The 17,578-nt window shown below is 45.2% G+C and overlaps 2 protein-coding genes and 1 long non-coding RNA gene across 4 annotated transcripts; 2 read left to right on the plus strand and 1 right to left on the minus strand.

Moving 5' to 3' along the window:
* Positions 1–448: 448 nt before the first annotated feature.
* Positions 449–4,051, minus strand: LOC127358007 (zinc finger protein OZF-like). 2 transcript variants are annotated; one of them, XM_051390797.1, is made up of 2 exons: positions 3,690–4,051; positions 449–2,180 (listed from the first exon to the last, which is right to left on the minus strand). In XM_051390797.1, exons 1-2 carry the CDS (start codon positions 3,979–3,981, stop codon positions 679–681), a joined length of 1,794 nt encoding a protein of 597 aa, XP_051246757.1. In that variant the 5' UTR covers positions 3,982–4,051; the 3' UTR covers positions 449–678. The 2 variants fall into 2 exon arrangements, with proteins under 2 accessions (XP_051246757.1, XP_051246758.1); XM_051390798.1 differs by having other exon boundaries at positions 3,558–3,817.
* On the plus strand, positions 2,179–3,107 carry LOC127358140 (uncharacterized). Its single transcript, XR_007882370.1, has 2 exons — positions 2,179–2,290; positions 2,424–3,107. It is a non-coding gene; the product is annotated as an uncharacterized LOC127358140 (long non-coding RNA).
* Positions 4,043–16,750, plus strand: dnai2b (dynein, axonemal, intermediate chain 2b). The gene is made up of 12 exons (XM_051391021.1): positions 4,043–6,046; positions 8,635–8,796; positions 8,875–8,996; positions 10,173–10,315; positions 10,396–10,509; positions 11,417–11,556; positions 12,990–13,112; positions 13,790–14,013; positions 14,196–14,331; positions 14,473–14,619; positions 15,020–15,244; positions 16,613–16,750. The coding sequence occupies exons 1-12, from the start codon at positions 5,864–5,866 to the stop codon at positions 16,667–16,669; spliced, it is 1,776 nt and encodes a 591-aa protein (XP_051246981.1). The 5' UTR covers positions 4,043–5,863; the 3' UTR covers positions 16,670–16,750.
* Positions 16,751–17,578: the final 828 nt, after the last annotated feature.

Genomic DNA, 17,578 nt, shown 5'->3' on the forward strand with positions numbered 1-17,578 from the left:
GATTTTGATCTGATTTATGCGAAATTTTCATGTTGTGGTCCGCACGTGTTACGACAGCACGTGACGTGGCCGCAGCACGCCCCAAGTTGTGTGGAGTGAGAGGGCCCGTTCATTGCTGCTTGCAGCTTTAATATTATTATTATATAACAATATATATTGTTTTATATTATATATATTGTTATATATATTGTTTTATATTATATATATTATTATATATATTGTTATATAAAATATATAATTATATATATTGTTATATATATTATCACAAAGTCATAAGATACAAAGTTTGAGATACTCTAATATTGAGAAGGTTTCTCAAAGTACTGACTTACAGAATCTTTCTGTCACATCGGGACAAACAGACAGTGTTAACACAAAGAAAAAAATAAATTAATTTGTAACATTTGCCGAATTTACAAAAAGGCACAAATAATGAAATAATCTGTCGTAGTTTCACAAAGTTTATAAAGTTTCTCTTCACTCAGTAACTTTAAAATCTGTGATTTTTTTAAGGGAGTCTGGTGATCAAACATCTACTGCTGATGTCTGCAGGCTCTTACAGGACGTCAGTCAGGGAACCAGAACTCATCAGAGCTTACACTATAAAACATATGAACCACAGTTGAATATTGTTGGTTTGAGTCTCTAAATGGTAAACACATGCACATGCCCCCCCCCCTACAGCTGGATGAAGCCTGAGTAGAAACTGTCCGTCCTTGGCTGCTCTGAGGTCAGATCCAGCTCCAGTCCCACCCCGGTGTGGACTTTGAGGTGTCCATTGAGCGATCGTTTGGCCTGGAAGCTCTTCCCGCAGACCCTGCAGCTGTACGGTTTCTCCCCAGTGTGGATCAGCATGTGTCTCTTCAGGTCCACGTCCTGCATGAAGCCCTTCCCGCAGACCTGGCACAGGAAGCGTCTCTCCTTGTTGTGGAAGCGGACGTGAGTGTCCAGAGTCTGTTTCTGGGTGAAACCCTTCCCGCAGAGGCTGCAGGAGAACGCCCTCTCGCCGGTGTGGATCTTCAGGTGTGTCTTCAAGTTGCCGCTTTGGTTAAAGGACTTACTGCAGAAGTTGCAGGTGTACGGTTTCTCTCCAGTGTGGATCCTCATGTGCATCTCCAGCGCCGCGTGAGCCGGGAAGCTCTTCCCACAGACGTGGCAGGTGTTGCCAATCTCGCGGTGGGAGTGCAGGTGAGCGGCGAGGCTGGTGGCGGACTCGTACTGGTGTCCACAGAGTCCGCAGCAGCAGTCCGGGTCCTGTAGGTGAGTCTCAACATGTTTCACCAAGAAGGTCCTCTTGTCGAAGGCATCCCCGCACACTTTGCAGCGATAGGACGGTGCCGAGCTGCGGTATCTCTTTGGTTTGTCTGTGGTGTTCTGATGAGTCGCCATGTGTCGCTGCAGACTGCGGCGCCTGCTGAACTCCTGACCGCAGACACTGCAACTGTGAACCTCCTCACCGCTGTGCTCCCGCATGTGTCGCTCTAAAGATGTCATGTGACAGAAGGTGCGGCTGCACTCTTTACATTTGAAAGGTTTCTCGGCAGCGTGAACGCGGGTGTGCGAGGTCAGGTTGCCCTTCTGGCTAAACTTCTTGCCGCAGATGTCGCAGCTGTACGGTTTCTCTCCGGTGTGCAGCCGCACGTGCAGCTCCTGCGCCAGAATGGACTGGAAGGTTTTCCCACAGAAAGAGCAGGTTTTACTCTTTTCCTGGTGCGCTTGCAGGTGAGCCGTCAGGTCGTCCGCAGAGTCCAAACGCTCGCCGCAGAAGCCGCAGCAGAAGTCCGGGTCCTTGGCGCAGACCTGCAGGACGTGTTTGAGCAGGAAGCCTTTCCCCTGCAGAGCGCGTCCACACACCTGACAGCTGAAGCTCTGAGCCGGAGTCGACCGCTTCCGTTTCTTTCTGATGTTTCTGATGGTGAGCGCCGGCCGTCCTCTCTTCTTCTTACTCTGAGGTCTCAGAGTCTGACTCTGTTCGGCCCAGTCGCTGTCCAGGTCACTGTCGCTGTGGACAGCCGAGCTGCTCGGTGAGATGGGCGGATGGTAGGATGGTGATGGAGAGCAAGGCGTCGGGGGGCAGGAAGCGTCACTGTCGACTGGTTTGACTTCAATTTGGTTGAAGTCTGCAGGGTCGACTGGAGGCTGGAGGTCCGTGTGGATCAGGCTCACTTCCTGCAGAGAGTCTGAGGAGACAAAACAACACCTGATGAACTCTGACACACCTGAAAACACACGTAAGTTGTGTTTGTACAGTGTTAATAAAGTTGTGTGTTTGTACAGTGTTAATAAAGTTGTGTGTTTGTACAGTGTTAATAAAGTTGTGTGTTTGTACAGTGTTAATAAAGTTGTGTGTTTGTATAGTGTTAATAAAGTTGTGTGTTTGTACAGTGTTAATAAAGTTGTGTGTTTGTACAGTGTTAATAAAGTTGTGTTTGTACAGTGATAATAAAGTTGTGTGTTTGTACAGTGTTAATAAAGTTGTGTGTTTGTACAGTGTTAATAAAGTTGTGTTTGTACAGTGTTAATAAAGTTGTGTGTTTGTACAGTGTTAATAAAGTTGTGTTTGTACAGTGATAATAAAGTTGTGTGTTTGTACAGTGTTAATAAAGTTGTGTTTGTACAGTGTTAATAAAGTTGCGTGTCTGTACAGTGTTAATAAAGTTGTGTGTTTGTACAGTGTTAATAAAGTTGTGTGTTTGTACAGTGTTAATAAAGTTGTGTGTTTGTACAGTGTTAATAAAGTTGTGTGTTTGTACAGTGTTAATAAAGTTGTGTGTTTGTACAGTGATAATAAAGTTGTGTGTTTGTACAGTGATAATAAAGTTGTGTGTTTGTACAGTGTTAATAAAGTTGTGTGTTTGTACAGTGTTAATAAAGTTGTGTGTTTGTACAGTGTTAATAAAGTTGTGTGTTTGTACAGTGTTAATAAAGTTGTGTGTTTGTACAGTGTTAATAAAGTTGTGTGTTTGTACAGTGATAATAAAGTTGTGTGTTTGTACAGTGTTAATAAAGTTGTGTGTTTGTACAGTGATAATAAAGTTGTGTGTTTGTACAGTGATAATAAAGTTGTGTGTTTGTACAGTGTTAATAAAGTTAGAAGTCAGTCTGTCCGTCTGTGGAGTGTAATGTGTTGTTATCAAGCTAACAGTGGCTAATAGCTAACCTGGCTAGCGTTTGGTTTTCTGACTGGTTGAACTGGAACACGTTTTCAGAGTTAGCTCGGAGTTAGCTCAGAGTTAGCTCAGAGTTAGCTCTGTGTGGATATCATAATATTATTGGTTTGATTTACAGGAAGTCAGAAATAGGGCTGTTGGAAACGGTACAAACAATCAGAAATCTGCTGTTTGTCAGTTTACCAATAATTTATATAATATATATAATTAATATTTTATTTGCAGTATTTTGATGATTTGTGCAACAACTGGATTTTGATATAAAAATACAAATAAATAGATTTTTTGTGATCTTAAAGGGTTAAAAAAGACATTTTTAATTTAATCTGTAACTTCATTTGTTTTTCCATTAAGACTTTATTAATTAATAATAATGATGAGTTTAACCCTTTAATCTGCCCTCCATTCTCTCTGTCTTCGGGACTTTTGTTTTGAAGTAGAGCGGAAGTGGCGATCAGTGTGTGTGCGCGCTGTCTCCGGGTCCTCCGGGTCCTCCGGGGGCAGACAGCAGGGACTGACCCGCTCTGTGCAGCTTCACTTGGGGCTTCAGCACGGCATCGAGCAGCCTCCTCTGGCGGCAGATCTCCCGCTCTGACCGCTCCACTCTGTCTTCGTACTCCGCCACGGTTTCCTCAAATAGACCGACAATCTCCTCCGCAGCCGCCGTTAGCCGCTCGGTGAGCAGCGCTCTCAGCGACACCGGGACTTCTGCCGTTAATTCTCCTTTTCCCGCCTGCAGCAGAAAGTCTTCAGCGGCGGCGCTGATCCGCTCATGTACCGACACCCGCAGCAGCTGCACCGTGGCGCACATTTTACCGCTTTTCTGCGGACAAAGAGAGCCAGCGGGGACGTAAACACACACCGAGTTCCGCGTCGACGACAGTTCGCTGAGAAGAGAGCGAAGCGGAGCGGCGAACAGTGACCCCTGCAGGACCGGAGCAGTTTCTATCGTTTTACTTCTGTTTCTGTATTTCTCTCAATAAAGACAGTGTATAAAACTTAAGAACGTGGACTCAAATTATTTTTGGTAAATCTTTTTAAATAAAGGTCATATTGTAGATATTGTCTCTATTTTATCTTTATTTAAATGTTTCTCTCTTTTTATGTATAGAACATGTATCAGTTACCAAGCTCCTCTCCTGTGGAACCAGCTTCCAGTTGTGGTTCGGGAGGCAGACACCCTCACCACATTCAAGAGTAGGCTTAAGACATTCCTCTTTGATAAAGCTTATAGTTAGGGCTGGATCAGGTGAGTCCTGAACCATCCCTTAGTTATGCTGCTATAGGCCTAGACTATCGGGGGATTTCCCATGGTGCACTGAGCTCCTCCCTTCCTCTCTCTTTCTGCACTCATTCATGTTCCATTAATGCATGTTACTAACTTCACTTCTTCCCCGGAGTTCTTGTGCTTTCTCGTCTCGCAGGTTCTCATGGATCCTGGTGGAGCCTCCTGCCATGGTCCTGCTAGACTGCCATCATCCTACTAGGAGTAGAACATGGAAGTATAAAAAAATGACATTTCCTTTCACCACTAGGTGGCGCTCTCACTTTTACTGAATATTATCACATAGACGTGTTCAGGGCGGGACTCTTATCAAACGTGAAGTTTCGTTGCAGTCGGATCATGTACGCAGAAGTTATGACGAATCCCTCTTTCATGGCGAAGGTTTGAAATTGGATGCCACGGGACGCCACGGGCACAATGTTGGACGAAACAAACTGACTGCACTGACCAATTCTGAAGTAGATCCAATAGAACCTGTAGGAGGAGTTAGTTAAAATAGAAGCCCTGAAATGCCAAAAATGACATCACAGTGTGACATTCGTTTAAAATGGCCAACTTTGACGGCACGCCACGGACACGCCCTTCAACGTACAGTTACAAATTGAACAGCGTTCATTCAGCACCATGTTTTGACTGTACTGACCAATTTTGAAGCAGATCCGATAAATTAGCCGTTTGGCGGCGCCCGTGCACGGGGACAATGTCATATCGGTATTTTAGCTACATTTGAATTTTGTGCAAATTTTCATGGCATTTTGAGAATGTTGCGGGGGCCAAATATGCGGTCGAAGTCCCAGAGGTATAATAATAATTCCTAGAGGAACAATAGGGTCCTTGCACTTGTTAGTGCTCGGTCCCTAATTAACTCAACACATGATTTTTAGCATAAAAAGAATAAAACATAATCCAGCTCATGCCCAAAACCAATCAAAGGAGAGAAGAAGAAAAGGTGGGCGTTCCCTCACTTCACGAGCCAATCATAAGAGTGGGCGTTCCTGTGCCCCTTCGAGCCCGTGCCGTTGCTAGGAGAACGTTGCTAGGATACACCAAACTGAGCCGCCATCAGTAAAAGTTTGAGTCAGTTACAGCCGCTGTTTACAGTCAGTGAACCGGTTTCTACCGGTCAGTCGGTGCTTCTACCGGTCAGTCGGTGCTTCTAACGGTCAGTCTGTGTTTCTAACGGTCAGTCTGTGATTCTAACGGTCAGTTGGTGCTTCTAACGGTCAGTCGGTGCTTCTAACGGTCAGTCTGTGTTTCTAACGGTCAGTCTGTGTTTCTAACGGTCAGTCTGTGATTCTAACGGTCAGTTGGTGCTTCTAACGGTCAGTCGGTGCTTCTAACGGTCAGTCGGTACTTCTAACGGCCAGTCTGTGATTCTTCCGGTGTTTGGATATCAACCGTCGGTCGGATGGAGATCGTCCATGTGTACACGAAGCTCCGCAGTGAGTTTGGCCGGCAGTGCCTCCTCTCGGACCGGCCCGCTGAGCTGCTGGTGGACGTTCCTCCGGACCCGAGTCTGGCTCTACAGTTCATCCAGAAAACCCCCAGAGACCAGGCACTGCAGGCCTGCCGGGACATGTCCGAGCACCAGGTGAGCCTTACCTGCCTGACCTCCACCTTACCTCAGTTACACGGTAAATACTACAACTGTATATCAGTTACACTGTAAATACTACAACTTTATATCAGTTACACTGTAAATACTACAACTTTATATCAGTTACACTGTAAATACTACAACTTTATATCAGTGACACTGTAAATACTACAAATACTACAACTTTATATCAGTTACACTGTAAATACTACAACTTTATATCAGTTACACTGTAAATACTACAACTTTATATCAGTTACACTGTAAATACTACAACTTTATATCAGTAATACTACAACTTTATATCAGTTACACTGTAAATACTACAACTTTATATCAGTTACACTGTAAATACTACAACTTTATATCAGTTACACTGTAAATACTACAAATACTACAACTTTATATCAGTTACACTGTAAATACTACAACTTTATATCAGTAATACTACAACTTTATATCAGTTACACTGTAAATACTACAACTTTATATCAGTTACACTGTAAATACTACAACTTTATATCAGTTACACTGTAAATACTACAACTTTATATCAGTTACACTGTAAATACTACAACTGTATATCAGTAATACTACAACTTTATATCAGTTACACTGTAAATACTACAACTTTATATCAGTTACACTGTAAATACTACAACTTTATATCAGTTACACTGTAAATACTACAAATACTACAACTTTATATCAGTTACACTGTAAATACTACAACTTTATATCAGTGACACTGTAAATACTACAACTTTATATCAGTTACACTGTAAATACTACAACTTTATATCAGTTACACTGTAAATACTACAACTTTATATCAGTAATACTACAACTGTATATCAGTTACACTGTAAATACTACAAACTTTATATCAGTTACACTGTAAATACTACAACTTTATATCAGTTACACTGTAAATACTACAAACTAAACTTTATATCAGTTACACTGTAAATACTACAACTTTATATCAGTAACACTGTAAAACTACAACTTTATATCAGTAATACTACAACTTTATATCAGTTACACTGTAAATACTACAACTTTATATCAGTAACTAACTACAAACTTTATATCAGTAAAATACTACAACTTTATATCAGTGACACTGTAAATACTACAACTTTATATCAGTTACACTGTAAATACTACAACTTTATATCAGTTACACTGTAAATACTACAAATACTACAACTTTATATCAGTTACACTGTAAATACTACAACTTTATATCAGTAATACTACAACTGTAGATCAGTTACACTGTAAATACTATTGTACTGTATTTTGCTACACAGAAAAATACTAGCTAAATAGCTAGCTGATCTACATTAATTAGTAAGTTAGCTAGTTATACCTGATAGCTAATGTTAGCAAAACGCTAGCTAATGTCTGATGTAGATTAGCTAACCATTTAGTTAGCATTTTGCTAGCCTTAGCTAATTTAAGAATAGATTTAACTATATGTGTCTCAGTTATCTTTTAACCATCTTCAAAATGTGTCTTATCAACATAGATTAGCATAGCACATAGCATATCTATTGAGAAAATAGACATTTGATACATTGTACCAAACTTTTCTTTAAGGAATTTGCACTATACATCATATAATCAAAAATGTCAATGGTTAGCACATAGCATATCTACCGGAAAGGAGGAAGTTGGTTCCAAAAGGGGCAGGGCTTAGGATGGGTCAATTAAAGGTACAATAGGGCTGTCACGTTCCAAAAATGCAATTCATTTGACAAAGTGATCTATAAATGTAACAATAAATGTGTGACTGTATGAATCATTCACTCTTACACACCAATGGGCCACATATCCTCACATATAAATCTCTCATCTGATGGCGAGCTCCACTCATCTGTGGTTCCTCAGCTGCCTCACTTTGGTTCAAGCTAATTTTAGCAGTAAGTCACAAATGAGTCCACAGAAACCTCTCAGATGATTTGGTGTCTGATTGTCCACTCAGGACGGGTTTTGCTTGCTACTGTCCTCCATTTTAGTAGTAAACAGCACAACTTACCTCGGTAGGTTTACTTCAAGGTCAACAGGGCGTGTCATAGGTCAGTCTGATAGTGGAGCGCCCTCTGCTGGATCACAAGGCCAGCTACTGTAAACATACATACATATTGAATTTGAAACTGGCTGTTACACATTCAAATTGATGTTTGAATTTCTAGTAAAAAGTGACAGCCCTGAGGTCCAGTGTGGAGGATTTAGTGCCATCTAGTGGTATAGTTGCAGATTGCAGCCCTCTCGTCACCTTCCCTGTGGAAAGAAGAACTACAACTACAGTGGCCCCAGAACGTGTGAAAAACATAAACATCCCTTTCTAGAGTCAGTGTTTGGGTTGTCCATTCTGGGCTACTGTAGAAACAGTAGACTCCGCCAGAAGAGGACCCACTGCCTCTGTAGGTGGAAACGTCTCATTCTAAGGTCACGGGATTCTTATAATCAGCTGATTAAAACACTAATGAAAACATATATTGATGTCACACACTGGCTCTGGGTTAAACATGACGACCTGCAGGTGGACAGATGTGGACTGTTTGTGTCTGCAGGTAAACACGGAGCGCTTTGAGTCTGACAGCTGTGGGATAAACCACGTGGAGGGGGGGTGGCCCAAAGACGTGAACCCTCAGGAGGTGGAACAGACCATTCGCTTCAGGAAGAAAGTGGAGAAAGATGAGAGCTACATCAACAGCATCCTGCAGCTGGGCAGCGTAAGTGTTGTTGTGACATCAGCGTGCACTGTGTGATGTCAGCGCGCACTGTGTGATGTCACCCTGTGTGTGGTCCAGGTCATGGAGCACTGCATCAGACAGAACAACGCCGTGGACATCTACCAGGTATACTTTGAGGAGGAGGAGGAAGTGGAGGAGGCTCCGGATGCGCCATCCGCCAAGACCATCAATGTCTTCAGGTACCGCCGACTCACAGGAACAGGAAGTGCTCTTCCCAAAGTAAAAGTACTTCCTGTTTATTACTTGTTATATTCATCAGTGTTAATTAGCTCATAACAAGAATCTTTCTCCGTTCTGTGACTGTTAACTAATAAAGTCTCCAGTTACAAGGTCACTCATTAAACTGAAATACTGGTGACGCAAATGCCACAGCTGTGGTGAATTGAGATAATTAGTATAATTAGGATCCTGTTCAGTCTAATTACAGAATAATTAACTGTGTTTTATGTCCTGGGAACCTGGAAATATAGAGACTAGTTTTCCAGTCACTGAACCACCTGGAAATTGATTAAATGACCAAATATCCTGGAAATAATTTATGCTGTCCTGGAAAACTGTCCTGTTTATTGTATTTATGCTCCTCACTCAGCTAACACAGTCCCATAAACGCTGACCACCTACCTGTAAAGCACCTGAGAGACTTCATGATGTGAGTTAAATAATAATAGAAACTGTTTGTGAGCGAGTGCTCTAATGTCAAGAAAACTCTCTCTTTAAACATCCATTTCTGCCACTAGGGGGCTCTCACATCAGAACAATAACGAAACATAAAGTGTGATGAGGTGGTGAAGCAGCGTGGGATCATGGGAGTTGTTGTCTTCACCACCATTGGCGTCATTCCAGTCAGCTTCTCCCGGTTAGGATTCCTTCAGTGTTCATGGTTCAGGAGGTTCCTCCCAATGATCCACAGAGGTCTCCTCCTCTCCAACACAAACAGACCTGCTGATTAAAACCACTAAACACACTGAATAAAGCAGTTCCACCTTAACAATCACTGCTTCTCCCACGCTGTTGGACAGACAGAGGACGTCCCGGAGGGGCTGCGAGCCGAGCTACTGCTAACGTTAGCTCAGCTTGTTTCTCTGATAACTTAAGATCCAGACGTCCGATGACTAAAATCCTTCATCCGGTTCAAATCTAGAGTTAAAAAGCGCCAAGATCTAAACAGTTGATGGTAAATAGTCAATGTATGACAGCTTCTGGCAGACAACCACAACGCTGTTGCAGCCACAAAGGGGATATGACGCCACTGACAGGCGGCTGGTGAATAAAACCAGAATAGAATTACAGATTTCGCTAATAATGAAGTACTACAGATGTGGATTTTAAAGTCTTCTTCCTCTGTGTGTCTGCAGAGACCCTAACGAGGTGAAGCGGACCGTCACCGGTCTGTCGTGGCATCCCGACGGCGGCAGGAAGCTGGCGGCCGCCTACTCCTGCCTCGAGTTCCAGAAAACCTCCAAAGACATGAGCCTGGACTCCTACATCTGGGACATTGGTGCGCGAGACAGACAGCAGCTAGATCTCAGACCACCACAGGGTCCCGAGTGCTCATGGGTGGATTTGTTTTTGTTGTAGAGAACCCGAACAGACCCGAGATGACCCTGAAACCAGCATCATCACTGATCTGTCTGGACTACAACCCCAAAGACCCCCACACTCTAGTGGGAGGCTGCTACAACGGACAGATCGGTGGGTTCAGGTTCAGACTGATGGACAGGTGTCTGTCTGAGACCAGTTCTATTCATACTTTGCAGTCACGTGATTACCATGGTTACCTGGCGGGCAAGAAACTTATATATTTACATATATCCATCACCTTACACCGCACAAAAAATGAAAGCCTACAAAAGTACGGATAGCTATCTTTTCTTCAAGAGTGGATGGGTTAACAACGCTGTTGTATGGGAGGTGAAAAACAGGAATAAGCAAACGTGAGTGTTACTAGTTAGCTAGCTAACGTTACCCGCTAACGTTTGCTAATGTTTGCATGTCTGTAGCTATACACAAAGTGACATCTGTTCCGTCGTACACCCCGTCTGCCGCGAATGACAGCTTGATAAGTAGCGTTAGTTTAAAAAGACCCTTATGCCAACTAGGCTGTATCATATATGGCTAACAGGATGTCAAACATTGTAGCCTACCTGCTCATCCACTCCACATAGCATCAGACAACAGACAAGAGCAGCTGGGGCAGCGAAAGGCCTTTAATCCTGTTAGCAATCTGTTAGGTTGTAATGTTAATGTAGTAGTAATAACTGTACCATAGTATGTATGCAAAGTAACTGTAAGTAAGTAGACGCAGTACAACAGTAACGTGTGTACTGTAACATGTATTCTTCTTCTCATCATATCGAATTGGCGCTATACAAATGAAATTGAATTGAATTGAATTGAATTGAAAAATATCATATCAAATCACGTACATATGTATATATATATATATATACTTTTGTACCGTAAAACTGGCAACGTCCTGGCAAGATCCTTGATTAGTTTACTGGGTTTCGTTGCTGGAGAACGATGTTCTTGCCCGCCAGCTAGTAGTTGTGACGTCACGTGCAAAGTATGAATTAACCTGTGGGTGTGTTTGTTTTAGCATACTGGGACACTCGGAGAGGCAGCCAGCCTGTGGAGGTTTCCTCTGTGGAGCAGAGTCACAGAGACCCGGTCTACAAGATCATCTGGCTGCAGTCCAAGACCGGGACCGACACCTTCTCTGCCTCCACTGATGGACAGGTAGACTGACAGACTGACGGACAGGTGGACTGACGGACAGGTAGACTGTGGGACAGGTAGACTGACGGACAGGTTGACTGACAGACAGGTAGACTGTGGGACAGGTAGACTGATGGACAGGTAGACTGACAGACCGACAGACAGGTAGACTGATGGACAGGTAGACTGACAGACAGGTAGACTGTGGGACAGGTAGACTGACGGACATATAGACTGACAGACAAGTAGACTAATAGACAGGTAGACTGACGGACAGGTAGACTGATAGACTGACAGACAGGTAGACTGACAGACTGACAGACTGACGGACAGGTGGACTGACGGACAGGTAGACTGACGGACAGGTTGACTGACAGACAGGTAGACTGTGGGACAGGTAGACTGACAGACTGACAGACAGGTAGACTGATGGACAGGTAGACTGATGGACAGGTAGACTGACAGACAGGTAGACTGTGGGACAGGTAGACTGATGGACAGATAGACTGTGGGACAGGTAGACTGACGGACAGGTTGACTGACAGACCGACAGACAGGTAGACTGATGGACAGGTAGACTGACAGACAGGTAGACTGTGGGACAGGTAGACTGACGGACAGGTAGACTGATGGACTGACGGACATATAGACTGACAGACAAGTAGACTAATAGACAGGTAGACTGACGGACAGGTAGACTGATAGACTGACAGACAGGTAGACTGATAGACAGGTAGACTGATAGACTGACAGACAGGTAGACTGAGGGACAGGTAGACTGACAGACAGATAGACTGACAGACAGGTAGACTGAGGGACAGGTAGACTGACAGACTGACAGACAGGTAGACTGTGGGACAGGTAGACTGACAGACAGATAGACTGACAGACAGGTAGACTGATAGACAGATAGACTGAGGGACAGGTAGACTGATAGACCGATAGACTGACAGACAGGTAGACTGACAGACAGGTAGACTGATAGACCGATAGACTGACAGACAGGTAGACTGACAGAAAGGTAGACTGATAGACAGATAGACTGAGGGACAGGTAGACTGATAGACCGATAGACTGACAGACAGGTAGACTGACAGACAGGTAGACTGATAGAATAAAGAAAGGCAGTAGACTGATAGACCGATAGACTGACAGACAGGTAGACTGACAGACAGGTAGACTGATAGACCGATAGACTGACAGACAGGTAGACTGACAGACAGGTACTGATAGACTGACAGACAGGTAGACTGACAGACAGGTAGACTGATAGACCGATAGACTGACAGACAGGTAGACTGACAGAAAGGTAGACTGATAGACAGATAGACTGAGGGACAGGTAGACTGATAGACCGATAGACTGACAGACAGGTAGACTGACAGACAGGTAGACTGATAGACCGATAGACTGACAGACAGGTAGGGTTTAAGGTCTGACCCTCTTCCTGTCAGGTTCTTTGGTGGGACGTCCGCAGGTTGAGCGAGCCCACAGAGCGTCTGGTTCTGGACCTGAGCAGAGAAGGGAACCTGGACCGAGCTCTAGGAGCCATCTCTCTGGAGTTTGAGTCCACCATGGTGAGTTCTATGCAGCTAGCGCTGTGAGCTAGCCTCAGTGTCTACTGTCCAGTGAACGCAGCCAGACTCAGAGCCACTAGCACTAGTGTCACAGCCCGGCTCAAGGGTAGGACAAAGAGGAGAGGACAACACGTGATGATAAAGTGTGTCAGTCAGTGCATCAGCAGTGTCTGGACAGAATCTGCCTCCTACAGCGTATATAGCTACCCAAACAGGAAGTCAAGAGGGCTGTCATGCTAACTAGTTTTAAATGTGCATAGTCAGTGAGCTAGCGTGTTGCTAACATTAGCTTTCAGATGTAACTAGCTAGCTAATAATTTCAATTCAATTCAATTCAATTTTATTTGTATAGCGCCAATTCATAACAGAAGTTATCTCAGGACACTTTTCAAATAGAGCAGGTCTAGACCGAACTCTTTATAACATTAATTACAGAGACCCAACAGTACCACCATGAGCAAGACCTTGGAGACAAGGGCAAGGAAAAACTGCCTGTTAAAAGGCAGAAACCTAGGACAGATCCTCCGGCTCTAGGTGGGTGGTCGTCTGTCTCGACCAGTTGGGGTGAGAGAGAGAGAGAGAGAGAGAGAGAGAGAGAGAGAGAGAGAGAGAATGTCTCTCACTGTGTCTCCGTTCCTCTGTGTCTCTCACTGTGTCTCCGTCCTCGATGTCTCCAGCCCACTAAGTTCATGGTGGGGACGGAGCAGGGTGTGGTCGTCTCCTGCAACAGGAAGGCCAAGACTCCGGCAGAGAAGATCGTGTGTACGTACGACAGCCACCACGGACCCGTCTACGCCCTGCAGAGGAACCCCTTCTTCCCCAAAAACTTCCTCACTGTGGGGGACTGGACGGCTCGAATCTGGTCTGAGGACATTAAGGAGTCGTCCATCATGTGGACCAGGTAGGTATCAGACAACCTTTTGTCTTGCTGTCCTGTTTCCAGTCGTCCTGAAAGAGCTCACCTTGTCTTTTTTATCTCAACCTGTCCCATCGTTTCTGATCCCGTACCGTCTCGTCCTCACTGTCCTCCTGTCTCTGTCTCAACTTCCTGCCTTTAAATGTCTGTCTGTCTCTTTCTGTCAGGTATCAGATGTCGTACCTGACAGACGCCTGCTGGAGTCCAGTCAGACCCTCCGTCTTCTTCACTGTAAAGATGGACGGAGTTCTGGATGTCTGGGACATCTTGTTCAAACAGAACGAGCCCACGCTGAGTCTCAAGGTGTCTCCATCTCAACGTCACAAACCCATCTTTAGACCGGTTTCTACTGGAACCATCAGGAGCTTCATGTTCTCAATGTTCCTAACCTGTTGTTGTTGTTGTTGTTGTTGTTGTTGTTGTTGTTGTTGTGCTGGTGCTCAGGTGTGTGATGAGGCCCTGTACAGCCTCCGGGTTCAAGATAACGGGCGTTTGGTGGCGTGTGGCTCTCAGCAGGGCGGAGCCACCCTGCTGGAGATCAGCTCCGGACTGTCGACCCTCCAGAAGAACGAGAAGAGTCTGCTGGCTGCTGTGAGACACATCAAACACTCACACACACCTGCTGACCTGAGATCTGATTCACCTTTAATCCTTTAACACCCGGACACACACTGCAGCTCTAATCTGAACTGGCTCAGAGCGCCATGTAATGACACACTGAGTATTAATATAATATATATAAATATAAATAACCATTAGGAGCCAACCATTCCTGAGCCCCACCCCCTTTTTGCTCTGTGCTCCAATCACAGTCAACTTCCTCCTTCTTTCCTATACTGAGATATGCTATATGCTAAGCTAATCTATGTTGGAAAGAGAACCACACTTTGAAGATGGTTGAAAGATGAAAGAGACAGATTGTAGTCTCATCTGGAGTTAGCTACTGTTAGCAGCATAAAGAGGATGTCTCTCTCCCTCTCTCGTGTTTCAGATGTTTGAGCGGGAGACGAAGCGAGAGAAGATCCTGGAGGCCCGACAGAGAGAACTCCGTCTGAAGGAGAGGAGTCGATCGGAGCAGAGCAGAGAGGAGGACGTGGGGCGAGAGGACGGAGAGGACAGTCCCGATCAGCTGATCTCCAGAGCCCAGAAGGACTTCTACAGCGTGGTGGAGACAGAGCTGAGGAGGAGGAGGGACAGGGAGGACCAGGAGAACCGGGTCAGAACCCACTGAACCTCCTTCTTTTATTCTGTCCTCCCTCTGCTCCTTTGAGAGCAGGAGGAACTGCTAGCCTAGCTTAGCATAAGGACTGGAAACAGAAGGGAACAGCTAGCTTAATCTTTGTGGTAAACATCGTGAACTCAAACTAACTATCTTCTGGGAGAGCTTTTGGGCTCTATCTTGCAACTGACTTTGTACACTGGCGCTTGTATAATTCCTGTTTTGCACTCGACACACATTGGAATTTTCCCTCCACCGACGGACGTCCTTAAATTAGAGAATGAACTTGCGCTCGGGGGGGGCGGTTCAGCGAAAAGAGGAGGCGTGTTCCGGCGTTCCCTGGTGCAAACCCATCTTTAGACCGGTTTCTACTGGAACCATCAGGAGCTTCATGTTCTCAATGTTCCTAACCTGTTGTTGTTGTTGTTGTTGTTGTTGTTGTGCTGGTGCTCAGGTGTGTGATGAGGCCCTGTACAGCCTCCGGGTTCAAGATAACGGGCGTTTGGTGGCGTGTGGCTTTCAGAAAACAATTCCACCACAGACCAGGAAAAACCTAGTCTACAGTCAGTGGCGCTTATTCAGATGCTGTTTTAAGGGCGCAGACTTGAGGGGATGCGCCTGAGAGGCAGCAGCAACATCGCCACCCGGTCAGGACGGGCATTAATACTTTGCCACATCCCGGACAGCTCCCGCTCCAGCATGTCAAACCCGGTTTGCTGCAGGAACGGGTGGTCCTCCGGCGTGTAGTGGGTCTGGATCCTCTGCACCTTGGTGTTTGTGCTGCTCCCTCCTCAGCTGGCCCTTGCGCACTGCTCGGCCCTTGCGCACTGCTCCCGAGGCCACGGTCTTCTTCCTGCGAAGCTGCGTTACATTGTTTGGATTTATTGTATCGCTGTGTTTCATTTTTTTCATGTCAATAATGACACTTCCTGACGAGAACGTCTCCCCGGCTGTGAACCGCTCCTGGCGTGCGCCTGGCAAATTCGCCGTTATAATAGCAATCCGCCATGGAACAAGCGCGCCTGCTTTTAAAGGGAATGTGAGATGGCGCTCTGATTGGTTTATTGCACGTTACGCCCAAACCACACCTATAATGTAGCTACTTCAGAACAACCCAGTGTAGATTTGCGCCGGGCGCAAGAGTCATTTATCCCGCCGGCATAATAGCAACAGCGCCCGAGATCCGCCCACAAAGCTACTTGCGTTTTGCGTTTCAGACCGGCAAGATAGAGCCCATTGAGCGTATTCCAGGATGTTGGTCACATGATCAGCGACTGAAGGCCTGTACTTTGGTAGATTTCATCTATTATTATTGATTGTTTAAAGTGTGATTTGTGTGAGCTGAACGTGTGACTTTCCCTTCAGGAGAAAGACGTCTGTGAAGAAAAAGAAGTGAAAGACGAAGCTGGAAGGTCTCAGTGAACACGGACGCGTTTCTGTTGGACAATATTTATTCTTTATTGTTCAAAGTCACACAAACAATAAACAGAGTTAAACAGTAAACGGTGTGTGTGTGTGTCTGTGTGTGTGTGTGTGTGTGTCTGTCTGTCTGTGTGTGTGTGTGTGTGTGCTGTGTGTGTGTGTGTGTGTGTGTGTGTCTGTGTGTGTGTGTGTGTGTGTGTGTGTGTCTGTCTTTGTGTGTGTGTGTGTCTGTCTGTCGTCTGTCTGTCTGTGTGTGTGTCTGTGTGTGTGTGTGTGTGTGTTGTCTGTCTGTTGTGTGTGTGTGTGTGTTGTCGTGTGTGTGTGTGTGTGTGTGTGTGTGTCTGTCTGTGTGTGTGCTGTTGTGTGTGTGTGTGTGTGTGTGCTGTCTGTCGTGTGTCTGTGTGTGTTGTCTGTGTGTGAGTGTGTGTGTGTGTGTGTGTGTGTGTGTGTGTGTGTGTGTGTGTGTGTGTGTGTGTGTGTGTGTCTGTCTGTCTGTGTGTGTGTGTGTGTGTGTGTGTGTGTGTGTGTGTGTGTGTGTGTGTGTGTGTGTGTGTGTGTGTGTGTGTGTGTGTGTGTGTGTGTGTGTGTGTGTGTGTGTGCTGTCTGTCTGTGTGTGTGTGTGTCTGTCTGTCTGTGTGTGTGTGTGTGTGTGTGTCTGTCTGTCTGTGTGTGTGCTGTCTGTGTGTGTGTGTGTGTGTTGTCTGTCTGTTGTGTGTCTGTGTGTGTCTGTCTGTGTGTGAGTGTGTGTGTGTGTGTGTGTGTGTGTGTGTGTGTGTGTGTGTGTGTGTGTGTCTGTGTGTGTGTGTGTGTGTCTGTCTGTCTGTCTGTCTGTGTGTGTGTGTGTGTCTGTCTGTGTGTGTGTGTGTGTGTCTGTGTGTGTGTGTGTGTCTGTCTGTGTGTGTGTGTGTG

This window comes from Dicentrarchus labrax, unplaced genomic scaffold (genome assembly GCF_905237075.1).
Source record: "Dicentrarchus labrax unplaced genomic scaffold, dlabrax2021, whole genome shotgun sequence".
Classification (NCBI taxonomy): domain Eukaryota; kingdom Metazoa; phylum Chordata; class Actinopteri; family Moronidae; genus Dicentrarchus; species Dicentrarchus labrax.